The sequence below is a fragment of the Pelodiscus sinensis genome, chromosome 2 (genome assembly GCF_049634645.1).
Source record: "Pelodiscus sinensis isolate JC-2024 chromosome 2, ASM4963464v1, whole genome shotgun sequence".
Classification (NCBI taxonomy): Eukaryota; Metazoa; Chordata; order Testudines; family Trionychidae; genus Pelodiscus; species Pelodiscus sinensis.
This window is the reverse complement of record NC_134712.1, coordinates 69,792,157-69,820,054: the sequence shown is the minus strand read 5'-3', so window position 1 is coordinate 69,820,054 and position 27,898 is coordinate 69,792,157. Positions and strand designations below refer to the sequence as shown.

The window sequence follows — 27,898 nt, the reverse complement described above, 5'->3', positions numbered from 1 at the left end:
TTAAAAAAGGCACAATTTTTGATTGTAGAAGAATCTCTTAATAGTATACATGCAAGAGTTTCTACAATATGCTGCAAGTATCGTATACCGGTAACTTTCAGGCTCTACTGAATTTTATATTATTAATTATGCTTGCAAATAAAGCTTTCAAACGGCCTCAATTCTATATTCCTATACTATCCCTTTATTAATACTACTTACCCACTGATGCAGTGTTTTTCAAATAGCCATCAAAGAGAGGAAGGACATCCTTGTAGTAAGGCTGAATTATATGTTTGGGAATGTGAGCTGACCAGTCTTCCAGGGTATCCAGCCCTTCATTAGCTATTGGGGTATAGCTGAGGCCAAGCTTAAATGCATTCTACATATGAAATCAACACAATTATTAAATATTTTGGAATCAGGTACTAAGATAAAATCTTTTTCTTTAAGAGTAAAATTATAGCACTACTATAAATGATAATGCCCTTTTATGTCTTTAGTTTCCCAACAACTGACATTCTAATGTATCAAACATTTATTTTACTACATTACAACATCACAATTCCTTTGCATGATCAGGGCCTTCAAGTGGAGCTGCAAACATAACATGTTGTAGCTATACAAATTCACCAGCTTTCACATATAAGACGACTTGTTCATCCTTTGTCAACCGTGATGCTACCTCAAAAGTGAAAGATTTGTTACCAGCCTATCAAAAAAATTGTAAAATTAGAGAATTTTTCAAGTGTTTATAAATACAAAAGCCAACAAACTGTTAGCTGACCCACCTGTAATGCAGGAATGTAAGCTTTGATATCAAGCATGATGATGTCATGTGGTAAGGCGAGTACAAAGGTCAGACATGATGCTAACAATTCATCTTTGTATTGTTTCATTTTTGCTGTTACCTAAAATTCAGAAGTGTAACAAACAATAATAATTGAGCAAATTGTTTGTTTAGTTGGTAAATAAAAATAAAGTATCTTGAAATTGTTGGCTGTATATCTGTATTCATTTGGTATCTTGCTACATAATTTATAGAACACATGACTCTTAATTAGTGAAGAATATAATGAGTAATAACAGAAATCCATAGGAACTCAGAAAATATCTTGAGGGTAAAAAGTATACTTAAGAAGTTGGTATTGTAGGTAAAAATCAACCAAGACTTTTAAACTCTACTGAAAGAGAAGGTTTTGTGAGATTTCATGGTTTTGGTCTGATTTCAGTTGAACAAGTAAATTAAGAATGCAGTTCTAATAAGGGGCCATGTAGACATGTTTGAAGTGTTTTGTTTTTTTTAAATCAAGGCCCATATTACAAAAAAGTCAGCAGCACTATAATGCTATCAATAGTAATAGGATGATTTTTTGTCTGCTTAATTTGAACTTATTTCCTGACTACAATCAGTGAAAGGACAGTGCTTGCTTGCTCTCAGCATTAAACCTGTCTCCTGAACAAAATTTTAGGGACAAAGATTAGATTTTGGCTATGGAATCTGCTTCTCCTCCCTTGACCTGGCAAAGCCTAATTTAGTTGGCCTTGCAAGCATACTGCAAAGCTATTTACAGAAAAACTCCGATAGTCCGGCATCCAACTGTTCAGCACTCCTGATACTCCGGCATCAAAATGCCAAGCGCTCCTGACCAGCTGATTAAAAAGCCTGCAGCTGAGCACACAGGCTGGCTGTAACCAGACAGTACATAAGGTTGGGGGAGAGGGGGAGGGAGTGGGATCATGTTACAGTAAGGAGAAGAGCATTTTGCTTCAGTGAAGGGGAAAGGAGGGGGAGGGGAAGAGGATCAGGTTACAGCGGGGAGGAGCTGCGAAGAGGGGAGTGGAGGGGAGGGGAGGGGAGAGGAAGGGAGATTGTGTCCTGGCCAGCTGTTAAGCCATTCAGCTGTACTGGACCTCCTGATTCTCCGGCAAATCTGATAATCCGGCACCACCTACGTCCAAAAGGTGCCAGATTATCGTAAGTCTACTGTACATAGTTTTTTCTGACGTGGTGGACCAAGTCTCTATTTTTGAACACCAGGGTAAGTTTAAGTGACATCATGTTAACTTACATTTGATTTGTAATATGCATTTTTAGACTACAGTATTGCAGATCCATTCTATAAACTGCAATAATAAATCTGGGTACAGGATCTGAATAATTATGTGCAACTGAAAAATAACTGTATAGTTGTAGATGAGGAACTGCACAATATCATTCTACTTTGATTCGCTGATATTCCACTGAAGTATAGTAGAATTTGCCATCCATGTTTAAAAGAGAGAGTTGTTCTCCCTGATTTGGTTATTTTCATTTAACAATGGAAGGTGTGTTTTGCGATTTATTTTGTACTGAGGAGCATTTCATTCCCTGAAGTTCATTCTTGGCACTAATAATTATTATGGACTAAAAGGCATGATAATATTTATATTTGTTTAATGAATTGCCTTTACATTTTTTAAGTTAAGTAAGGGATATAAATGTCTCTCCCCCAAGTCTGGATCACTTCTAGTCATTTTGGAATTTAAAGAAGAAAAGGAGCATATCATCATGCTATACTGCACTATTGGGTTATCGGACACAATTACTTCAGCATAATGGGATGACATTGTTCGAACTGAGACACACCAGCCAAGAGCAGGTATTGATCCTACCTGAGACGCTTAAATGTTTTTTTGATGGCTTACTGAGATGGGTGGCTTATTTATCCACCTCAACATAAGAAATTATTAACCAGAGAGGATTACGGTTGTCAGGTGAGCAGCCAACTCAGGAGAAAGCTTGAGCTGAATTTGATCTTACTGTTCCAATGTCAGAAAGGCAGCAAGTTTGGACTACAGCATATTTGGTCTGTGCTAGTGAGCAGGCAGGGAAAGGCACCTGCACATAGTCATGGTCATATTTAAAGTATCGATTATAACCCAAAATGCTGGGATAATCTTGTACTGTGCCAGAGCCAAAAATCAAAAAGTTACTATCGTTATAAATGTTGTACTGAAACATTGCTTAACTCTACTTAACACCGCTTAAATTGATACAGCAATAAAAGCCTAACAAGGAAAATTGTTTACCTCTTTCCCAAATTTTGCAAATAGTGCAAAGCAAGAGCTCTTCTCAGGGTCATCAGAGCATTTTTGGTAACTCCTGGGACTTGCACCCTGCCAAACAGACACTATCATCAATGCTATGAATAAAAGAATACACAAAAGGTAGATGTTCTGACAGACATCAAGACTTGTCCTACAAGTTACGCTCAAAACAAAAAGCTGCAGGATAAGAACATGCTGTGCCTGAATACTCATAGATCTGCTAAAATGTAAGCTTAAAATGTATGTTCAGTCTCTTTTCTCAGCAGAAGTAACCATTACATACTAGCAACAAGCATTGAAGGCCAAAATTATCCTCTCTTCTTTGAGGTACAAAAGCTATTTAAAGTATGCAAATATTAGCCAAATTCATCATTATGTACATGGATGGAGTTAAAGCAGTAGCAACACTTCCTTTCCCTGACCCTGACTTCAGGCCAAAGTAAACACAATCAACATTCTCCCTATAAACAGTGTGGCTACGTCTAGACTAGCATGATTTTCCGGAAATGCTTTTAACGGAAAAGTTTTCCGTTAAAAGCATTTTCGGAAAAGAGCGTCTAGAATGGCACGGACACTTTTCCACAAAAGCAATTTTTGCGGAAAAGTGTCCATGCCAATCTAGACGCTCTTTTCCGCAAAAAAGCCCCGATAGCCATTTTTGCGATCGGGGCTTTTTTTGCAGAAAAAAAATCTGAGCTGTCTACACTGGCCCTTTTGCGCAAAAGTTTTGCGCAAAAAGACTTTTTCCTGAATGGGAACAGCATAGTATTTCCACAAGAAGCACTGATTTCTTACAGTAGGAAGTCAGTGCTTTTGCGGAAATTCAAGCGGCCAGTGTAGACAGCTGGCAAGTTTTTCCAGAAAAGCGGCTGATTTTCCGGAAAAACTGGCCAGTCTAGAGACAGCCTGTAAGTATATGACTCAGCAGAGTTATAGAAGTGTGGCTAGAAAGGGATTGGAGTAGGAAAAGAAGGCAGCTTACTATAGCATCACCCCCTCACGCTAAACTACATATATGTTTAAACAATTTTAGTGGAAATTAATGGCACCCTTGTTAGTTTGAACTTACACAAACTGCTTCTTTCCTTCTTTCTATAGCTCTTGGAGAGGCAAGCACAGCCCAGGCTCTTTGTTGGAACTATGATCCCATTTGGGGTGGGATAAGATGGGAGGGAGAGCTACAGGAGGAGGTAGCCAGGCTGAGGAGCATTCAAGGCCATAAGGAATCTCTGGACAGTATTCCTGTGGAGTCCACTGAGGTCACTGTCCTAGGATGTGGGACTGCTGACCTGCCACTTATGGAGGAGGTGGTGGTGCAGGGTGAGCACTGGCAGCTGGTTACTTCTGGCAGCAGGCAGTGTTCCACCCCTGCTCCTAACCCTCCCACGGTGTTGTTACATAACCGTTACACTATACTTTCTGCAGGAGACAAGGAGTCACCCCCCGCAGTGGAGGAGACCAGGCCTTGCACCACCAAGGTTGAGCAGTCTCCTGCCACCACTGCGAGGAAGAAACGTAGGGTAGTAGTGGTTGGAGACTCTCTTCTGAGAGGAACGGAGGGGCCCATCTGTTTCCCTGACAGTTCATCTCGAGAGGTATGCTGTCTGCCAGGGGCCCATATCCGAGATGTTACGGAAGCATTGTCGAGGATTATCCGGCCCTCTGACTACTACCCCATGCTACTCATCCATGTGGGCACAAATGATACTGCCAGGTGTGACACTGAGCAGATCAAGCGTGACTACAGGGCTTTGGGAGTAAAGGTGAGGGAGTTTGGGGCGCAGGTGGTATTCTCTTCGATCCTTCCTGTCAAAGGTAGGGGCCCGGGCAGAGAGAGGTGCATCCTGGAGGTGAATGCCTGGCTGCGAGGATGGTGTCGCCAGGAGGGCTTCGGCTTCCTTGACCACGGGGTGCTCTTCCAGGAAGGACTGCTTGGCAGAGATGGAGTTCACCTTTCCAGGAGCGGGAAGGCCTTGTTTGGACACAGACTGGCTAACCTTGTGAGGAGGGCTTTAAACTAGTTTCGACGGGGACAGGTGAGCAAAGCCCACAGGTAAGTTCTGAATGTGCGGGACTGGGAGATGGGTTGGAAATGGGGGGAACTATGGAGAAAGGAGAGTCAGGGCACAACAGGGAGGCAAGATCAAATCAGTATCTTAGATGCCTATATACAAATGCGAGAAGTATGGGTAATAAGCAGGAAGAACTGGAATTCCTAACAAATAAATACAACTATGATATCATTGGTATTACAGAAACCTGGTGGGATGGGACGCATGATTGGAATGTTGGTATGGAAGGGTACGGCTTGCTCAGGAAGGATCGACAGGGAAAAAAGGGAGGAGGGGTTGCTTTGTATATTAAAAATGTACACACTTGGACTGAAGTGGAGATGAACGTAGGAGATAGCTGTGTAGAGAGTCTCTGGGTTAAGCTAAAAGGGGTAAAAAAGGAGGGTGATGTCATGCTTGGAGTCTACTACAGGCCACCTAGCCAGGTGGAAGAGGTGGATGAGGCCTTTTTTAAACAATTAACAAAACTATCCAAAGCCCAAGATTTGGTGGTGATGGGGGACTTCAACTATCCAGACATATGTTGGGAAACTAACACAGCGGGGCACAGGCTATCCAATAAGTTTCTGGACTGCATTGGAGACAACTTTCTGTTTCAGAAGGTTGAAAAAGCTACCAGAGGAGAAGCTGTTCTGGATTTGATTTTAACAAATAGGGAGGAACTAGTTGAGAACTTGAAAGTGGAAGACAGTATGGGGGACAGTGATCATGAAATAATAGAGTTCATGATCTTAAGGAAAGGTAGAAGGGAGACCAGCACAGTTGAGGTAATGGATTTCAGGAAGGCAGATTTTGATAAGCTCAGAGAACTTGTAGGTAAGGTCCCATGGGAAGCAAGACTGAAGGGAAAAACAACTGAGGAGAGTTGGAAGTATTTCAAAGGGACGTTGTTAAGGGCCCAAAAGCAAACAATTCCGTTGTTTAGGAAAGATAGAAAATACGGCAAAAGACCAGCTTGGCTTAACAAGGAGATCTTGCATGATCTCAAAATAAAAAAGGAGTCCTATAAAAAAATGGAAACTAGGACAAATAACAAAGGATGAATATAGGCAAGCAACACGGGAATGCAGGGGCAAGATTAGAAAGGCAAAGGCACAAAATGAGATCAAACTAGCTACAGGCATAAAGGGAAACAAGAAGACCTTTTATAAATACATTAGAAGCAAGAGGAAGACCAAGGACAGGGTAGGCCCACTGCTCAGTGAGGAGAGAGAAGCAGTAACAGGAAACTTGGAAATAGCGGAGATGCTCAATGACTTCTTTGTTTCGGTCTTCACTGAGAAGTCTGGAGGTGTGCCTAACGTAGTGAATACAAGCAGAGAGAGGGTAAGTTTAGAAGATAGGATACACAAAGAACAAGTTAAAAATCACTTAGGAAAGTTAGATGTCAGCAAGTCACCAGGTCCTGATGAAATGCATCCCAGGATACTCAAGGAGCTGATAGAGGAGGTATCTGAGCCTTTAGCTATGATCTTTGAAAAATCATGGAAGACAGGGGAGATTCCAGAAGACTGGAAAAGGGCAAATATTGTGCCCATCTATAAAAAGGGGAATAAGAACAACCCAGGAAACTACAGACCGGTCAGTTTAACGACTGTCCCAGGGAAGATAATGGAGCAGGTAATTAAGGAAATCATATGCAAACACTTGGAAGGTAATAAAGTGATAGGGAATAGCCACAGCATGGGTTTGTGAAGAACAAGTCATGCCAAACTAATCTGATAGCTTTCTTTGATAGGATAACGAGCCTTGTAGATAAGGGAGAAGCAATGGATGTCATATACCTAGACTTTAGTAAGGCATTAGATACGGTCTCGCATGATATTCTTAGTGATAAACTAGGCAAATATAACTTAGATAGGGCCACGATAAGGTGGGTGCATAATTGGCTGGATAACCGTAGTCAGAGAGTTGTTGTTAACGGTGCTAAATCCTGCTGGAAAGGGATAACAAGTGGAGTTCCGCAAGGGTCTGTTTTGGGACCCGTACTATTCAATATCTTCATCAATAATGTAGATATTGGGATAGAGAGTACGCTTATTAAGTTTGCAGATGATACCAAACTGGGTGGGGTTGCAACTTCTTTGGAGGATAGGGACATAATTCAAAATGAACTTAGCAAGTTAGAGAAATGGTCAGAGGTAAACAGGATGAAGTTTAATAAAGAGAAATGCAAAGTGCTCCACTTAGGAAGGAACAATCAGTTCCATACATACAAGATGGGAAGCGACTGTCTAGGAAGGAGCATGGCGGAAAGGGATCTAGGGGTCATAGTGGACCACAAGTTGAATATGAGTCAACAGTGTGATGCTGCTGCAAAAAAAAGCAACTATGATTCTAGGTTGTATCAACAGGTGTGTTGTAAACAAAACTTGTGAAGTCATTCTGCCGCTCTACTCTGCACTAGTTAGGCCTCAGCTAGAGCACTGTGTCCAGTTCTGGGCGCCACATTTCAAGAAAGATGTGGAGAAATTGGAAAGGGTACAGAGAAGAGCGACAAGAATGATTAAAGTTCTAGAGAACATGACCTATGAAGCCAGGCTTCACGAACTGGGCTTGTTTAGTTTGGAAAAAAGAAGATTAAGGGGGGACATGATAGCGGTTTTCAAATATCTAAAAGGGTGTCACAAGGAGGAAGGAGAAATTTTGTTCCTCTTGGTTTCTGAGGACAGGACAAGGAGTAATGGGCTTAAAGTGCAGCAAGGGAGGTTTAGATTGGACACTAGGAAAAAATTCCTAACTATCAGGGTGGTCAAATATTGGAATAAATTGCCATGGGAGGTGGTGGAATCTCCCTCTCTGGAGATATTTAAGAACAGGTTAGATAGACATCTATCAGGGATGGTATAGACAGAGCTTGGTCCTGCCTTGCGGGCAGGGGGCTGGACTCGATGACCTCTTGAGGTCCCTTCCAGTCCTATGATTCTATGATTCTAAGATATGCAATGTGCACAGGAGGACAGCTTCTCTATGTAGGTGGCTCAAGAGCTGTACATTTTCCCTAACTCACAGCTCTAAGGATATCCATTGAATTGAAGAACCATTTTACACCCACAGAAATCCTCCTCCCACAACAGCATATAAACTCAGAGAATAAAAAAAGGGTTACCATTTTGTAACTGTTGTTCTTTTAGATGTGTTACTCATGTCCATTCCATTTTAGGTGTGCGTCTGCCCATGTGCACCCTTTCATGCAGCGGTATATTAGGGTGCACGCTCTCAGTTCCTTCTTGCCAGCAACTCCAACTGTGGGGTAGGAGGGCAGGAAATGGAATGGACATAAGCAACACATCTTGAAGAACCACAGTTATGAAAAGGTAGGGAACCATTTTTTGCTTCAAGTGCTTGCTCTTTTTGGTTCCATTTTAAGTGGTTCATAAGCAGTAGCCACAGAGGTGGGCTCGGAGTTCACAACTTAGCTACTTGTAATACTGCCCTGTAAAGACAGCATAGTTCTGGGCCTGCTGAGTCAGTACATAGCGAGAAATAAAGGTGCAGACAGATGACTAGGCGGCTGCTCTGCAGATGTCTTGAATAAACACGAATCAGAAAGGCTGCCAAGGCCTGCATTCTGGTGGAGTGAGCGGTGATGATCGCTGGAGGCAGCACCTTTGCTTGGTCATAGTAGAAGTTAATGCAGGCCATGATCCAAGAAGAAATTCTTTGAGAAGATACAGGAAAACCTGTCAGTAACAAATAATTTTGACGACTTACAGAATGACCTGCTTCTGTTAATATAGAAGACCAGAGCCTTCTGGACTTCCAAGACATGTAGCCTTCACTCCTCCTCCAATTTATAGGGCTTTGAAAAGAAGACCAGAAAGTAAATGTCCTGATTCAAATTAAACAGACAACCATGGGAAGAAACGCTGTGCGTGACCTGAGGTGGACCTTGTCCTTGTAGAAGGCCATGTACGACAGTTCTAAGCTGAGTGCCTGAATCTCAGATACTCAGTAGGCTGACATCACTGTAACTAGGAAAGTGGTCTTCCAGGAAAGGAGGAAAGACTATGAAGCCATAGGCTCAAGAGGAGAAGATGGGGGAATGAAACAGCACCAGATTTAAGTCTCACAGCAGCTTAAACATGTGGCCGATAACCTTGGCCCTCATTTGTGAGTAGAGATGCTCTAGGCCCTTAAAAAAATCTGGCTGTGATATCCTTGGCAAAACATAAACCTGGCCCTCAAACAACAGATGGAAGGTCGAGATGGCCACTAGATGGGCCTTGGATTGTTAAAAGGGATAAGACCAAGAACTTGAGATGCAAGAAGTATCCAAGAATAAGCTGCAGAGGAATCCATTCAGGACAGACAATTCTGTCCATTATTCAGAAAGTGAACCAATTCCATTTGCCAGGTAAGTTGCTCTGGTGGAGAGCTTCCTATTTCCCAACAGGACATGCTGAACCTCAGCCATACAACAGCCAGGCCCCCAGATGTAATGCTGCCAGGTTTGGGTACAAAAAACTGCCATAGTTCTGGCAGAACAGGTCCAACCTGAAGGGGAGCTGGAACGAAGTCACCACTGAGAGATCCAGTTCTGGCATGCCCATGCCACACTTACCCTCTCCTGTCTGAGAGGACCCTTGGTAGCAATGGAAGTGGAGGAAGCTGTGATATTTCTTGTTCTGCCTGGATGGATGCAAACAAGTCCACCTGGGGAGATCCTGATGAAACAGTAATGAGCAGTCAGTGGTCCACGGTGACACAGAAACAGGTCAAATGGAAACGGCAGAGGCGGTTAAGATAGGGCTGGTCCCAGCATATTTGCCAGGGTGCTGTTCTGAAGTGCACCCTCAAAATGACTTGTTTTTGCCTCCTTGACTTCTGGGAGGATCAGACAGGATCCTTCCTTTGGCTTTCTCCCAGACACTTCTGATAACTCTCATGTGGATCACTGATGAGCAATGGCCTACCACATGCCAACAACGACTTGAAGCCAGACTAACGGATAATGTCCCACTGTGGGTGAAGTCCTGATCAACAAGCTACTTACAAAGGCCTAACGCATGAAGTCTGTTGAGACAAGAAAAAAACCTTAGCAATTGCTAAATCAAGGAAGTCCAGGAAACAAGGCGGCACAGGGCTGGCGACACCTAATATGCTACCACACAGAAGCGTCACTCCAGAGAGTGCCACAGATGGCTCTTCAGATACAACTAAGACAGAAGTCTTAGACAACTATGAATATGGGTGCATACATACTTAAAATGGAATCAACATGACCGAGCACTGTCAAAAAAAGAGTAACTTACTTACTTGGCAATTCTACTTAGCTGAATTTATTGGATCATTTTCCTAGCTTATATAAATCAGCCTCCTTCTACCGAAGCCAATGGATCTCTGCCAATTTACATCAGCTGAGGATGTGGCCAGCCATCTTAAAGGTCAAATACCTTTAAATACTAGGTCATTTCTACTAATCTCACACTAAGAAGCTAAGATCCAACAGAAAGCAATACCACAGGGATATTTTAAAATACTGATTTTTCAGCCTAAGTTCAGCCTTCCAATAGGTTTTGAAGGGCTTGGGGGGCAAAAAGGCACAATTTGCACCAAAATTTTTTACATAAAATAGGGAACAACTATCAAATATTTTCAGTTGTGCACAAGTTACATAGTCTTTAAAATACAACATGAAATTTCCCATGTGAGAGTACTCACGTCAAAATATTTTATTTTCTTGGCAATTTTCATTGCAACAGAGAGCAATTTGTAGAATCCACTAATAAGAGGTAACCGTGTTGACTGTATAATAAGCTCATAACCAAACGAATACATCCATGGCTCAAAAAATTCAAGATGCTTCTCTGGCAGAATTTCTCTATAAATAAATGCATAGGGAACATTCAAACAAAATAAACTGAAATGAGTTTTTCTTATACCAGTTTGAAATTGAAAAACATAACTGCCATAATGGTATGACCAATCTCGAAAAGAAAGCATTTATAGGATATTAATGAGGAAGGAGTAAAATTCCTAACTATACAGAGCACAAAGGGAACTTCTTCTTGACCTCATCCAGTGATCAACCTTATAAACAACATATGACAATATTCCCACAGTAATAATCCTAAACACCTACAGATTACAATTATATTATTGTAGTGTGGTGGGCCTTCACATAAAATACATAGCATATTTAAAGGAGATTTTCTGCCCTTAAGCATGAGAACTGAAAGTTCTCAATTTTTATATACAATGAAAGCTTTGTCATCCGGCACTCAGGGGAAACGAAACGGTGGTTGCCAGTTAACTGAACATGTCGGATAACAAAACAGCCCTTGCCAGCTCCGCTCCCCTGGAGCGGAGCCAGCAGCTCATCCAGCACTCTGTTAAATTCAAACTCTGTTAACCGGATGGGGGCAATGCTGATTAACAGTTTTTCGGTTAAGAGAAAGCCAGATAAAGCTTTTACTGTACTACAATAGCTAGTGTAATTATAGATGCTATTGCTAACACATGCTGTAAGCGAGAATGGCTTTAAGAGTAAAATGAAAGTGAACAACTCTCCTATCAAGTATTTATAAGAGTATTAGAATGGTCACAAAAACTTCTAATATTGAATTTTAAGTTTCTGAAGCTAAGCACTTAGGATATAAGGATGACAGCACTAAAACGCAGCAATCACAGTTAATTCTGCACTTAATTTTAAGGGCATCATGTATCCTGGAGTTTGTTGCAAATCTTCTATACAGTTTCAGTGTACACTAATACACTGTACCAATATCAGTATTTTCCCTAGCAATCTAAATGTTCAAACTGTAGTTACTTGCTTTCAACTAGTTTTCTGGATATTGTGCATTTTAAACAGACTTCAAATATAGCCAGAAAAATAATCATGCTCAATATGAATATTTCACATTTATACAGTATCATGGAATACTAAGATTGGAAGTGACTCAAAAAGTCATCAAGTCCAGTCCCCTGCACTCATGGCAGGACCAAGCTCCATCTAGAGCATCCCTGACAGATGTTTATCTTACCTGCTCTTAATCTCCAATGATGGAGATTCCACAATCTCCATAGGCAATTTATTCCAGTTCTTAACCACCCTGTCAGTTAAAGTTTTTCCTAATGTCCAACCTATATCTCCCATGCTACAATTTAATCCCATTGTTTCTTGTCCTACCATCGGAGGTGAAGGACAATATTTTTTTCCTCCCTCTTCCTTTTAACACCCTTTTAGGTACTTGAAAGCTATTAAATCCCTGCTCAGTCTTCTGTTTTCCAGACTAAAGAAACCCAATTCTTTCAATCTTCCCTCATAGATCATGTTTTCTAGACCTTTAATCATTTTTGTTGTTCCCCTCTGAAAGTTCTCCAGTTTCTCCACATCTTTCCTTAAATGTTGTGCCCAAAACTGGAAACAATACCCCAACTGAGGCCTAATCAGCATGAAGTATAACGATATCCTACTATCCCAGCACCTACTCCGTAACTCCCAAATTACAGAATATGCATTACCTGCAGAATTCTACTAGGTTAACAAAGGCTATAAAATCTTTAGGCTTAGTTGGTTGAAGGTTTGATGCTGGATCAGAAGTAGGAACAACCAAAGCACTGCCAGCTTCATTTTCATCCTAGGGAGGGGGAAAAAAAGTTGCATAACAGAAGTAGTATGCACTTCAACAGAGAGATCATTACAGACAACACTTAGCCACTGTTTTCAGTCAGTAGCAGAGCAGGAAAAAGAATATGCTCACTAGTTTGCGACAAGTTAATCTGTCTTTTTAAAAACTGACACACATGACTTACTGGATTTGTAAGAACTGAAAATACTCACTCACTAAGAAAAACAAGACTAAAAAAAGAGATCAGAGGATGCCAAGAAGGGGATTTTGTCTGTCTTGAAGACAACCATTATGGCAGTTTGGAAATAGCTTCCAGAAGTAAAAATTAATACATTTTGATTATTATGAATTTTAACTCAAGCAGACTTCAAGGGCAACATTTTATGCAAAGAAAGACAAAAGACTGAAGTTTGAGATTTTCATCACAATAATTATTGTGAAGTATCAAGCCTCACCTGTTCACTGGCATTCAGTTTCTGAACTGTCAAGTCCAACTTCTCAATGATCTTCAATATCGATTTTATAAGTTCATCATACAACAAACGGTTCAGAGACAGCAGCGGTGAATTTGCAATTAGAGAGGTTTCATCTGCCAGAACTGAATCCTTTGGAAGGGGAGGGAGAATTAAACCATGGTAAGAGCTAATATGGAACTTACAGTCACTGTTATTTTTTAACTTAAAAGTTTTGGGGAATTGTGGTGCAGTGGGTTAATACAGTAGCCTTTCACCTGATAAGGCAAAGTTCATCTTTGTTAAATTAATATTATCATCATACCCTCAGCCCACATCCAGAGTCCACATCACTATGTCACTACACTAAAGCATGACTGATTGCCTACCTAGAAGAAATCTGGGGTTGGAATAGCAGGTATAAGAACAGAACAGGACTCAGATTCTAAGACAGAACTAAGCAAGATAGCCCACACAACAGCAGTGCAAAGGCTGAACAAACTCTGGAGTAATGGGGGAAATGAGGGAGAGGGAAGTAATTACTTGTTGGGTGTAAGTGGGAAAAGTATGGACAGGTGTTCTTTTGGGGGGTAGCATTTGGGGGGAACCATTAGGGGGCATTCCCCATGTAGATCCTCATTAACCCTAGTCTGTCCCATTCAGTCAGACACATATGCCCCATCCACATGCATCCCTTCACCCCACTTAAACATCCACTCCATCTTTCTTGAAGCCCTGAATCCCTCCCTCTGTACCCATGTGTCTCTGTGTGCCCACCCAGCCATCACTATTCTTCCTGTAGCTCTGCAACTGTAACTCCCATCCTCATGTGGCTCTGCCCCCTTTGGAATTGCACCTCCACTCCCATTCAGTCCCTTCCCCAGTCTGTCCTCCCCCACTAGTCCTTATAAACGCCTGTCTAACCCCTCACCCCCAGGACACCTGTCTGACCTACCCCCGGCACCCTATAGCCTGTGTGGCCCCATAGCCCTGTCTCTTGACCTAACCCAACAGGCACTTTGAAAAAGTCTCTCTTTCTTGCCTAGCTTGCTGGGAGCTGCTGCTGTGTTCTAGCACTACTGCACCCTCAGGTGGGCAAAAGACAGAAATACAGCAACTTCCCACCAAAAGCTTTTTTCTGCACAAAAAATAATATATACCACTCAATTATGCACATGTGCAGTAGCACAAAATTCCTTCAAGAGTAAAACAATAATCTTGCATTATCCAAATAGATGTAACCAAAAAAAAAACCCCAAGAAGTTCAACTTTCTCTTGTTGAGTCTCAGCATTAAGTGGACTTTTACCTTCATTGTGTCACAGTTCAACAGACTTCTAAACAAATCCAGATAGTCTTTATATGTAGGTACTTTCCATTTCCCGGTTCTGACCTCTCCAGCTGCTACGGGCTCTTCCCATTTAGAAGATTCTTTTCCAAAAGTCTCCTGCAGGGCAGTGCAACAGATCATGAGTTAATATTTTTAAATAACTGTACCACACATTGCACATGAAACTACCTACAACAGCCTCAGCTACATATTTTCTTTAGAAAAAAAAGTCTCAATAAAGGCTTAGATAAGTAACTGGAAGTCACTTTTAGATTAGAAGAATGAAACAGACAACCCCCTGCTTTCACCATGCTGGAGGCAGCAGAGTACAACTAACAGTTTTAAAATTTTCCAGTGTATGTGCTGCATCTTCATTTCATTTTTTTCTTCAGGTGATCTTCAGGTCTATTAGTTTAGAGAGATTCTGACTGAGCGCAGTGTGAGAGATTAACTGTTAACTTTAAAAGGAAATGTGGACTCAGCCTCACCTATGAAAAGGTCAGCTTAGTTCCCCAAGTGGGTACTAAGCAAGCAAGATCATGAGGTCATGTGATAAGACAAGGATAAGGGAGGAAAGTACAGACTCCTGAGGCAGTCCCTAGAGAAGGTAACTAAAGTTAGGTCTCACTTCAGCTACATCTAGATTAAGTGCCAGGCATGATAGAAGCCTGGAATACTGCAGCTGGCCTGAGCAAGCAGTCCTACAGGCAGTAAAAAGGTCTATTTGATTACAACCCAGTTCTAGAAGCTCTGACACAAGAGGAGAGGAGAGTGTTGTCTTATCTAAAGAAAAGACTAACTAGACCGTAGAGAAGACCTAGAGAGGAAAGACTGCCCAGGCTGGGATTGGGGCTAAGACTCTGGTATTGTCTACACTTACATTTAGCTCATCACAAGTTGGGGTAAATCTACCTTGCATTAGCCCTCCCTCACTACCTCTCTTTGTGGACCCTACTGCTACAATTAAAAGAACCATAGAGCACTTCAGTCCACAGCCCCATTTTGAAACTGGAGCAGATAGTTAGTACACAGTAGGTGAGTATGCACCATCTTGGCACCAACTAAATGTCCATATAAACAAGCCCCCTGTAGTCTGAGTTTGGTTTTGCAACAGATTGCACAGGTTTTAATAAATTGGACTCCAGAAGGGGAATGCTTTGAATATTTGGACTGTGTAGATGTAAGGGCTCCATAGCACAAAGGAAACTGAGACAGGGCACAACAGAACCATCCAAGCCACAAGGGGCATCTGAAAAATGATTGCCTGTTACCTACTTGGAACTTCTGTGATGTTCTCCAACATGGACTAAAGTCTCACTGATTAGTTACAATCTAGTTTGAGATAACCAATCTAAGCTATAAGGCATTTAGGGGTATAGGTCACTCTTCCTCGCTAGCTTTCAAAATACTATCATTATATTGAACAGCTTACAGAGCTTTTCACGTTCATTAAGTAGTATACAAGACTATCAAACAAGATCATTTGTTTTTAAAGCTACCAGTCATGTTGGTAAGAAACATCAAAGATGGCCAAAGAACAATCAGCAGACTCTCAAAGTTATTCTTACTTTCAGAACTGATAACTATATACAGTAGGCTCGGTCTTTCGCTTGTTTAAATCAAAATCACTTTCAGTGACAATTCTCAACAATTGGCTTACCTTTGAAAAGGTGATTGGCTTGGAACAGACTCTGACTAACCCCTGATGCACTGAAAGAAAAAAATTATCTGAACAGTTTTCAAAGGTACATCATCTAAATGGTTCATTAGAAGAAGGCTGTACATTTTCCAGTTCATTAAGATTAACTTTTTCTGGCATTCTAATAAAATTTGGGCTTTAAAAAGGAGGGGAGAGGAAGTTGATCAACTGGCAAGCACAGCTGGAAGTGGACTCAACTTCATAGAGCATAGAGTCAAGACTTGTATTAGAGCATGATAGTGTGGGTACTCAGTACATCATGGGATAAGTTACTACACATACATTTTTTAAAAATCCAAAGTAATAAGCAACAAGCATTAAAACTAATACAAAATTAGGGACTGCTGGAAAATCTTATCTCTATAAATATTGTGAGGTACTGTTCTGTTCACAGGATTGCATCTCAACATCACAGATTTAGAACTTTATTTTATACATTAATATGTTCCCTAAAGTAAATAATTCATTTTCATTCATTTATAGTAGAGTCTACAATAGCATCAACCACAACACTGCTCTCAGGCCAATCAGGTATACACATTTCTTTTAACATAGAGAATTATGCAAATAGAAAACTGACTTTATTTTTGTTGGAAGAATCCCCCTCATCCTAATGCACCTGAACAAGAGCAGTAACAGCTATTTCTGTATTTTCAAGACACTACTGTTTCATTTCCCCTTTTGTGTAAATCATTGTTATGTTCCCATACAAGGCTGCTACAGGTTTGACATCCCTGGTCCAACACCCTTAGGACCTGACTGGTCCCAGATAAGGGATTTTGCCAGACCAGGCGAGGTCATATTGACCTCCCTGCTACCACCCTTCACCCAGCCCTGGACCAGCCACCGGCCTCCCCACCATCTCCTCCGTTTTGCCCCCCTCCAACAGCCCCACTGACGCTGGTTCCTCCCGCTTCCTGGTCCCACCAGGGCAAACTCAGTCACCAGCCCTCCACTGGGACTCTCTGGTCCTGCAGCATCCATGGTCCTTCCAGACCACAGATGTTGCTGGGCCAGAGAATCCCGCTTTACAGAGGCTCAACCTGTACTAATTTATAAGATGAGCTGGTAGAGCACACTGGTAGATGCTCAAGTGTAACATAATCAGCACCCCAAAAGCTCTCCTGGATTGGAGTGTGGAAGTCCTCAGGTTTCTCCCAAAATGGCCATTACTGTTAAGATCATCTTAGATCAATATTCCACAAACTTATCTTTCAACTGATTTATCATTGCAGAATGGAGAAGCCAGGAGTCAGTAACACATACTCACCCACCGTGCTGATGAAACTCCAGAGAACTGGTCCCTTTCCTGCCAGAGCTAGGAAAACCTTTACTATGGACTTGCAACAGGCTGACTGCATTTTTACACTGTATTGTGGAAAACTATCTATTTGCACCACAATTAGATGTTCGAGAACTGGAGTGTACACTTCAGGGATCTAGATAAAATGAGAGCAGAAAAAATAGTGTCCTGTAAAAGCAATGATTCTAACTCACTAACACTCAGGAAATTATGCAAATCTTCTCAAATAAACAATTCTCAAAAAAAATATAAAAGGAGATAAATGTTCCACAATTGTCTACTGTATTCTCTTCTGACTTAGCAAGCCTCTGTATATAGCCAGAATTGAAAACATTAAGACAGTCAGTTATGAGTTAGTGAAGGCTTCCTGGAGACATATTATGTCCTAATGAACAGAAAAGCTGTTTCTTAGTGAAAGCAAGTGTTACCAGAAACAATTCTATTTTATTATTATTGTTGTTATTATTATTGTTGTTATTATCATGTATAAGCTTCATTTACACTAAAGCAATCACAAAATCAGAAATTCAATCTGTTTTTATGCATTTCAATCCAGGACAATCAAGTACAGGTTCTTCTTGCTCTTCATACTCACAACCCATGGCCGGTGATCAGGAAACACACCCTCCAGAAACACAAAGAAGTCCACAAAGTAGGGATATAAGCGACTAGTCTATCAGAGGCAGCAAGCGGGGCGGACCCTACTGGCTCTTAATATATTTAAAAGGCTGAAGCACAGCAGAAGGACCCAGCGCAAGCCAACAATCACTGTCCTGCCTCGCGCTGGGTCCTCCTCCACTGCGCTTCAGCTCCTGCCGGCTCTTAATACATTTAAAAGGCAGAGCCGCAGCTGGGTTAACTAACCCCATGTGACTCTCCCCTGCTTGTTGACTAATCAATTAATTGATTAAACTAAATTTAACATTCCTACCACAGACTCATTTACCCTTTTCAGTGTGGCAATTTAACTGTTAGACTTATCAGTGTGGAGCAGATAAAGATAGTAAGCTAATACAAACAGCTGATACAAAGGTCTGCTGTATTGCTGGAGAAATATTTCTCTTTCCAATGTATGAAAGATGACTGAAACAAGACAAACTGATTAGGTATTCAGAGGAAAAGGTGAAACTCACGGTATACAAAGTGTTATAGAATGCACAAACTAAAAAAAAAAACCCTACACAAAATAACCTTAATTTAAAAAGAAACGTAAAAAAGTGTTGTTATAATGCACTAATTGTCATAGTATTTATCATTTTGTCTAGTCTCAGTGTTATCCTTCTCTTTATTCAACAGACTTTTCATTAGGATTCTCTTGATACCACGCTAACTTACCCCATCCCCTAGGAGTATTTGCTAAGAAGCAAGAATCACTATGAAATGCCAAACTGGAATCTCTTCTGCTGTAGTTCAATATAGTCTTAACAGATCCATATATGGCTCTAAAAGTAAATATTCCACTTACCGTATCTATGTGGAATATAACACTTGCAATGGACTGAAGAAAACTGGGTAGCTGATATATATGTTCTTCTGCTGTCTCTGCCTCAGTGAGATACATTTGTTTACAGCGCTGAAGGAGCTCAACATACATGAAGTCAACATCCTTAGAATTTATTGCTTTACAAGGCTTTAATGAGAGAAAGTAAAGTATCACTTCAATTAGCATTAAGTTAAGCATAAGAATACTACAATAATTTAAAACAAATCACAGATAAAAATTACTTTTAAAACTTTATAGGAATCTCATAATACAGTTGAAAACTTTTGAACAACATGGAAAAATTAAAGAGCTAATAAATAAAATGACCTTGCATTACAATTTATTGCAATTGTATTAATATCTGATTGCGACCTTTCAGTTACAATACTTTTCCAAACCAACCTGAGAAGCTAAGAATTTAGCTTGGGAACAACATGCTATACCCTCATCTTACATTTCACTTCAACTGCTTTGTAAGGTAAGTTGGGAACATTAAAGGGGATTCCAGTTATTACTTCCAAACTGAGATAGGCTGAGATGATTGTAGAGCCAGTGGCTCTTAGCTCCATGGGAAAGGCAGAAGCAACATGCTACTCATAACCCAGGAGAATCGCTGTTGGGACTCCAGAGTAAATTATGTCAAACGCTCCCAGTTAAGATAGAGGAAGGAAAATTATATAACGGTACAAAGGTCTTATTTTCACTCCATAGATGCAGCAACTCCAATTTCTAATAGCTGCCAAGACTGTAGATTTCATGTCCAATCAGAACAAGATAAGTCTAAGTTGAATTAATGTGTCAGACTAACAAAGAGTTATAATGTTCTAAGGCCCAATCTGGCAAGTCTTCCAAGTGAATTTAGTAGGAGTTCACTGAGCGATTATTTTAAGCCAAAATGCAGAAGTCTGCCCTATATACAGGTTGAACCTCTCTAGTCTCTCAGGAGCTGACCAGTGCTGAATCAGAGAATTTGCCAAACCACTGGAGGTCAGTATTGTCTATCAGCATTACCAACACTTCCACTGCTTACTGGGCTCTTAGAAGACATTTGGGGAGTAAATTAGAGCTAAATAACAGCACAGAATACTGAGAGCCAGGACTGTTGGCTATAAACAAACTTTATCAGTCTGCAGGAAATTTGGCTACACCCATGATAAGTGGACATCTGGCTAACTAAAATCATGGCAGATCATGGATGTTGCCAGACCAGAGAGAAACAGACAAGAGTTTGTAGTTTATTTCTTTTATATATCTTAATTCAGAAATGATGGGACAGAGTGAGGGGAACATTCCCTGCATGACAGACAACATGTAAAATGAATGGCTTCTTAATCCTAATAAAAAACCTATCCTAAAAAACCTATCTAATATGCTGTTTTGTCAGAGTAAGCTTGTCATACCGCAGCAAAAAGCCCATATCCACGAATGGCAATGGACAACTCCTTATTGCTTGCATCCATTTTTCTGATGATACCATAGAACTGCTCCATGAAGAACTGCAACTTGCTCTTGTGCATTTCTGCATCTTTAGCCACCATTAGAGAAATCTGCAGATTTACACAAACAATTATGGATTTTCCAAAACTAGAAAATAATCAAGGTGAAATTAAAGTAAAAGACAACCTAAATACAAATCTATACCACCTTTTCTGATAAGAAATCATTTATTATTTATGTAGGGCCACTACGCATTAATATATATATATGTATATGAACATTCCCCATATTCTACTAGTGTTTGAGAAATGTAGCTCTCTGATGAAGACTTAGAGTTATGTAAATTAGTAGTACCTGTCTAAGGAATGAATCTAAGGCTGAATGACCGGCTTTCTTCAGCTCTGCATTTGTATGGCCACACCACTTAGACAGTACTTTGAACAGTGAGTTATAGTTGTCCAGAAGGGCGGTGCCAAACTGAGCAGCATGCATGCTGAGCAAGTGTAAACCAGCTGTAATTCAAAACCACAATTATCAATAAAATTCAAATTTCTATTCCAGCTTTTGACAACTATTTTCTAGAAGTGTACATCAGGCCAATAGGAAGTGTCAAATATATCTTGACTAAATGGTATTTCTGATTATTAGAACTAGGGATGTTAAATTTAGATTAATTGGCTAATCAAATAGTTGATGCAATTTGATCAACTATTTGATAAGTCGATAAGGGCTTCTCTGCCTTTGAAGTACAGCAACAGCCCCAGGGTTGTTGCTACACTTTAAAGGTGAAAGTGCTGCCCCTTCAAAGGCTCTTTATATCTTTCCATTCCCCCTCTTTGCTTCCTGTATGCTACTTTCCATTCTCCACTACTTCAGGGATTCCCTACAAATCTTGTCACCTCCTCCCTCACTCCATACCAATTTTACCCGATCTCCCCCAAGTCCAGGGGCCCCATATCTCCACCCATACTATGGTCTCTCTCTACCCAGAATTGTGTGCCCCCTAATTCCCTCCTTTGCTCTCTATACCAGGATCTCCCATTCCTCCCTATATCATCCATGCCAAGGTCTCTCATTCTCCCACACTTAGGGATTTCATGACCCACTCTCCAACATGTCGGGGCTCTCCATATCCCATCACTCCCCACGGTAGGGGCTCTATCTGATCCTCATTTCCCACTTTTTCCAATGCCAGAGGCTCTGTATGGCCCCCACTGTCCCCTTCTCCCCAGCATTTTTGAACTGCAATGGGAGGATAGGCAGAGCTAAGATGGGAATGTTGTTATATGGAAGGCTCAGCTAACCTGATGCTTGGACTCCAAAAATCTCTCATTTTCCCCTTTCAGTTTTTCTAATTTTCACCAAAAATTGAGAGAGTTCTTTCCACTGATGTTGAGAATGTATTCAGGGTACAAGTTGGACTAATGAGTAGCTGTATCACCATTGCCCTCTAAATTGGGGATATCCTCTGTTTTGTTGCTGTAGCGTCTAATCTGGAGTACAGACAGACAGCTTGCAGCATGCAATTCACTTATCAGCACTGATTATATTGCAGGTGACCCCAACATGCCCTCACAGTCCTAGACTTTCCCCCAGAAATCTATGGTCTGTGTCTACACCTTACGCACCTATTGTAAGGTGTTACACCTATTGTAACAGTTACACCTATTGTAACAGTTTTGGTATAAAATACTCCTTGAGAGATGGTATCTAAAAACTCAATTTGCTGGGCGATATTATCCTGATAAAATGTGTGACAATATTCTGTGTCAAGTCATATTTCACTCTATAATAGTATTAACACACTTTCCAAACCACAGCAGAAGTTGGCAAGCAGGTCTATTTCAAATAAAGGAATATGAGCTCTGCTTCATTTGCATTTAAACAGAATCATCAAGTAATCCAATGTGATTAACTGAAGTGTCTGGGAAACTATTTGGGGTAGCAAATTATCTAAAGGCTGTTTATAAGCAATCCAAAGAAGAGGCTACAGCAGGAAAGCATTGTAAAGAAAGCCCAGATTAGAGGGCAGGCATGACACAGATACTCGTTAATCTGGATTTTATCCTGGGTATGTACAGATGTCCAGAATGTTCCCTAAAATTTTGGAACTGACTGTATGTGGCATTGAAAAGTTGTCACATTAGACAGAGAAAGCCACTAAGTTAAATGTTGGAAGCAGTGTTGTTGCTGAGTATTAGAACTTACTTTTCGCAACCAGCTACTCAATTTTTAACTCTTTAGATCACGAATACACATACCACTCTTCTAGCCTGGAATGCAGAACATGCTGTATTCTTTGAATGGAATAAGCAGAAGAGGAAACATGTCTTCTCCCTCCAAGATATGCTAGGCATCCATTAGGGATGTGAACAAGTAGACAATTAACCGATAAGCCTAGACTTATCAGTTACTCTTCTGGACTACTTGCATTCCTTCCTCTTTGCTGCCTATGTAACAGAGGCAGTAAGGGAGAGGAGAGGGAGAGCAGGAATCGGTGTTTGGGGGGGCTCAGTTTAAAAGCCAGTTCCCCCCAACACCAGTTCCGCGGTGCCACCTGCCTCACCCACTGCGCTGCTACCTCTATCAGAAGCAGTGGGGAGTGGGGTAGGGGAGGGTGTCACAAAGCAGCCGCTGCCCTCAGTGGGCCCTGGCTCGCCACAGGCAGAGGCTGCTGCCAGAGCAACCTTTGTCTGTGGCCAGCTCAGCTGCTGCAGAGAGAGGGTGCTTCGCAGCAGGCTCCTCTCCCCTCTCCCCTGCAACAGCCTCTGTTCGCAGGGAGCTCAGACTCTCTGCGGACAGGGGCTGCTGCCACCCCATGCTGCTGCCTCTGTATCAGAGTCAACAGAGCAGAAGGAAAGCAAGCAGTCGGTCCATAAAGAGAGCTGGTTTTTAAACTGACTTCCCTCATGGGCCAGCTTCTGCCTGCCACCCCATGCTGCTGCATCTGATACAGAGGCAGCAGTGCAGGGCGATAGGAGGCTCCTTGGGGGTGGGGCCAGATTGCACTGGCTGCCGCCCCCACCGCCAGGGACTACAGAATTGTCAACTAACAGCTAAGAATTCATGCAGTTAGTCGACTACTCTATTACACACAATCTAAATTCCATAGTATCCACTGCATTGCAAACAGCTATATGAAAAATTCTTACCTAGAGGTACTGCATATCGCTTTAGGTCAACCTGTAAAAACAAAAGGTTCACCATTCATAACTTGCTCTTTAGAAATAACTTTGGTAAAAGAATGAACACACTCAAACATTCTACCTGCGGACTGATTGCCTGCACAGCAAAATCAAAAATCTCCTTTGAAGTGTGGGGATCTGTAGGATAACAATAATTCAACATTTCACTAAAGGCACTTCTGAGACAGACACAGAACAGCAAGATAAAATTATCTTGTTATGGATGTAAAGATACAATATTTAAACATTTCTGGGGGAATTCTGCAGTTTTATTATGGCTTCAAATGCAACAATTGCAGAATTCCCATAGGACTAATTTAAAGGTTTTCAAAATATCACATTCTTAAAAAGAATCCAAACACTCCCTGATAGGGATGTTATTGAATAGTCATGTAACCACATCAAATTTTAGTGGTTACACAACTGTTCAATAGTCCCCACGGACATTACTCTCCTAGCCCCATTCCCAGGGACCCTCTGCCACTCCACTCTGCCGCCTCTCTAGCAACAGCAGGGCCCAGGCTTGCAGCCGAGGCTTGCCACAAACAGAGGCTGTTCCATGGGATGCTGGAGCAGCCTCCATCCACGGGAAGCTCTGACCCTCTGTGGACAGGAGCTGATGCTGAGGAGCAGCCTCTGTCCACAGTGAGCCCAGGCACAATAGAGGCAGCAGCACAGGGCGGGGGGGAGGAGAGAGGCGGTTCCTGCCTGCCTCCCCCCTCTGTAGGAGGCAGGTGGGTCCACAAAGTCAGCATGTGCGGAGAGCCAGTTTAAAAGCCGGCTCCTTGCTCATATCAACTCTCACCTGGCCCACTCATCCCCCTATCAGAGGCAGCAACACGATGGGCTGGAGCAGGTGGATCCGGTGCTTGTGGGGTGCTGGCTTAAAAGCCAGCTCCCCTAGGGCATCAGCTCCTGCCTCCTCTCTCTTACCGCCTCGGATACAGAGGCAGGGGGAATGCATGTAGTCGATAGGATTAACCGATAAGCCTAAGTTTATCGGTTAATCATGCAGTTGTCTACACATTGACATCCCTACTCTCCGAGGATGCTACTAATATACTTCTTTGTTTTAAATATACTGCTTTGTATGACTTGCTGAAAAATTACTTTCTAAACAACATGGGTATGCTAATTTAAGTGTGCTTGTATATAATTATGAAGAAGAATGTTCAAACTTTCACTTGGAGTTGTACAGCTGCCCAGGCACTCCTGGATAAAGATCACTTCAGCTTCTCACCTTATGCAGTAGGGATGTAAAATCCCATTTACCTGATTAACTGGTTAAACAATGTTTAACTGGTTAACCAATGAAGGGGGGCCTGCTCTGGCCAAGCTGGAGCAACCCCTTGCCCACGGCAGATCCCGCAAGGTTGGAGCAGCCTCTATCAGTTAACCAGAAGGCTTGCCGGTTAACCATTCACATCTCTACTACTCAGTCACTCTGACCATACTCTCTCATCTGCTAAAGCACCCAGAGATTTTGGGTCATGAAGAGCTTTACACGAACAAGACTTCTGCCAATGGTGGGAATATCACTCAGACTGCACAACTGCTTGCATCTATTGTCATCTATAAAACAGTGTGACTCTTGAGACCAAATGAATAGATGCCCCTTGTCGGGTATACAACATTAAAATGTCTTTTTTTTTAATATAAAAAAGTACTTCACCTTCATCCATGGATTTAGTAAAATTATACATAAGTGCAGTCAATCCTTTCAAGCACCCTGCTACTACTGGTAGTTTGGGCTCTCTTGTTGCTGACTTCATCTGAAAATAAAAGTTTTAAGAAAATATTATGCTCAAGTTAGAAGTGTAAGAAACATTGCTAAGGCACATTTGAGATGTCAACCTTCTGAACCAAAGAATGCAATCAAGTTCTGCAGCTTATTAAAGTCCAAATAAAAAACTGACCTCTAATGGACATTACATTCCCTACTTAGGGCACCATGGCTGATGATGATCACACTCTTCCCATTCCACTCCCCACATTACTGTACTCAGCCAATTCCCAATAGGTCCTCCCTCCACCTGTAACCAACCCAAAGACCCTATAACCAGAGCAAAACAACACTTGGAAGCTATTAAAGACTAAAATTGTTCAACTATGATTTACAACTATCTGGTTACATGAAGTATCCAGCAATCTTGGCATGAATGGTAATTCAACATAAAAAACAGAAAAAACTGATTAACAGAGTTTATAAGAGTTTCCAATCATACCTGTGTTTTGAGCTCTCCCAAGAAAGCTCTGAATAATTTTTCAGAGTTGTCAACCATGTCACTAGGTTGGACTTCTCCCAAGACTCCAAGGAGTTCATATAATTTTTCCAGTACTAAAAAAAATAACATCAATATGTGTATCACTTACTTTGAGATTGCTGTGCCATATGACACGGCACACTTGAACCTCCATGCTCTAGGTCAGTGTTTCTTAAACTGTGTTCCGCAGCACACCAGTGTGCCACGAGGCAGTCGGAGGTGTGCCACAGAGAACAACAGAATTAAAAATGGCCACCCTTAAAGGGGCAGGCTTTTTTTTTGCTCAACAAAAAAATCCTTGGTGTTCCTCATAAAAAAAAAAATTGTTTGGTGTTCCTCGGTCTTAAAAAGTTTAAGAAACACTGCTCTAGGTGTGTAGCCAGACAGGAACCCCCCTGTAACATCCATTTTTGCTTGCCTGGAGCATACAGGGCGCACAGAGCAGAAGGCCCAGGCTGTGTGATCGTGAATGGCTGTAAACAGAGATATGCCAATTGCTGACCAAGAGGCTGCTGAGGAGTGCCCTTGACTTAATCCCATATTGATACGAACACACAGCCGTCCACGGGGGAAGGAATCTCTCACCCAGTAAAAAAAGGTCTAGTACTCACAATTTAGTTCTCTCTCTTGCAAGTGTAAATTAACTTGAAACTTGCTTGTAAGAACTGGCGCCACAAAACGGACCAGTACAATTCAGCATCTTAGATAAGAAAGAGGATACAGGCCCCCAGAGGTATAAAGATGGGTCCAGCAGCACATTTACTCTGAGTGTCAATCTACCATCTATCTGCTGGTCGGGTTAGGTGATTGACCTCCCGAGGTTCCAAGGGGACGCCCACCTCGTATTCATCTTTCCTAGGAATTGAGAGACCGACCCTGGCTTGACCCGCTGGAGTCGCGAGTCACAGAAAGGGGTAAAAATTGTACCTGGATGTGGTCCTTTGTCTTAAGTGTACACATAGACTTAGAGCTCTTTAAAGATTAAGCTGTCACTTAGTACCATTATTTCTATTTTCTATCTTTATTTTCTTTGTAACCATTTTTAAGATTTATATTTGCTAGCAGTTAAGAAATAGAGCAATAGCCATTGTAACCATAAGATCTGTATTTGCTAGCAGTTAAGAAATAGAGCAATAGCCATTGTAACCATATGCTTTTATGTCTTTTTAATAAACCTGTAACTGTTTAAGCTTTAACCTGACTCCTTCAGTTGCTGTAACAGAACCAAGCACAATTTAAAAGAACTTCAGCCGGTCATAAGGGACAGGTATAGGAAGAGCTTGGGCGTTTGGATCGTGTCACTCCCAGGTGACAGATCCGTTGGGGCATCTCTCAGTCTTCCCTAGACTGCCCGCTGCAAAGGGATCCTGTATCCTAGCAGCTAAAATCTGAGGTGTAATAAGCTCTTCCTATAAACAGGGGCGTCTGTCAGCCTGTTGGCTGCCCTCTGCGACGGGATCCCGGTCCTAGCAGTAAAGTCACGGACATTAAACCTTTTCTCAGCACGCACACGTGCACGCGTACACGCACACACACAGCCCTGACCGTCGGCTGACAAGGTGTCCCTAATCCAGGAACACGCGTGGTATGGAGGAAGAAGAGGCTGTGTGTGCTGGTGTAGTAATCAGGATTTACTAGCATCATGTCCTGACAGATCTGCTCTGTCAATAACAACAACCAGTCAGCTGCATGCGTGGGTGCTCAATCATGTGTGCCATGTTGACTTGCGAAAATAGTAAGCATAGCAGACTCAGAGAGATCCCAAAGACCACAAATCTGACAAGAATTGAAGGCACCTGACCAGGTTTATTGTTAAACAAAGTATTGTAATAGTTATCAGTATTGTAATAGTTATCAGTAGACTCTATTGAACCACAATGCATATGTACCCCCTAACAATGGGCTAACAGTCAATGGGAGGTCCCACTGCCCCCTAGGCCAGACAAAGACTGCCTCTCCAAGACACCACTTTATATACAGATACAAACAAGTTACACATCACTCCTGACACTGTCAGGTTACCACCCTCTGG

General features: G+C 41.7%; 1 protein-coding gene across 1 annotated transcript in view; it reads right to left on the bottom strand.

Moving 5' to 3' along the window:
• Positions 1-27,898, bottom strand: part of PRKDC (protein kinase, DNA-activated, catalytic subunit) — a 195,881-nt gene that overhangs the window by 155,148 nt on the left and 12,835 nt on the right. The window contains exons 6-21 of the mRNA XM_006112163.3: positions 25,828-25,940; positions 25,275-25,374; positions 23,685-23,740; positions 23,570-23,600; positions 20,772-20,929; positions 20,381-20,527; positions 18,963-19,127; positions 17,465-17,633; positions 16,156-16,205; positions 14,475-14,612; positions 13,171-13,320; positions 12,609-12,724; positions 10,806-10,965; positions 3,052-3,138; positions 771-890; positions 202-361 (exon numbers count right to left, since the gene is read on the bottom strand). Coding sequence (XP_006112225.2) covers positions 202-361; positions 771-890; positions 3,052-3,138; positions 10,806-10,965; positions 12,609-12,724; positions 13,171-13,320; positions 14,475-14,612; positions 16,156-16,205; positions 17,465-17,633; positions 18,963-19,127; positions 20,381-20,527; positions 20,772-20,929; positions 23,570-23,600; positions 23,685-23,740; positions 25,275-25,374; positions 25,828-25,940 — 1,920 coding nt within the window. The remainder of the gene's footprint in view (positions 1-201; positions 362-770; positions 891-3,051; positions 3,139-10,805; positions 10,966-12,608; positions 12,725-13,170; positions 13,321-14,474; positions 14,613-16,155; positions 16,206-17,464; positions 17,634-18,962; positions 19,128-20,380; positions 20,528-20,771; positions 20,930-23,569; positions 23,601-23,684; positions 23,741-25,274; positions 25,375-25,827; positions 25,941-27,898) is intronic.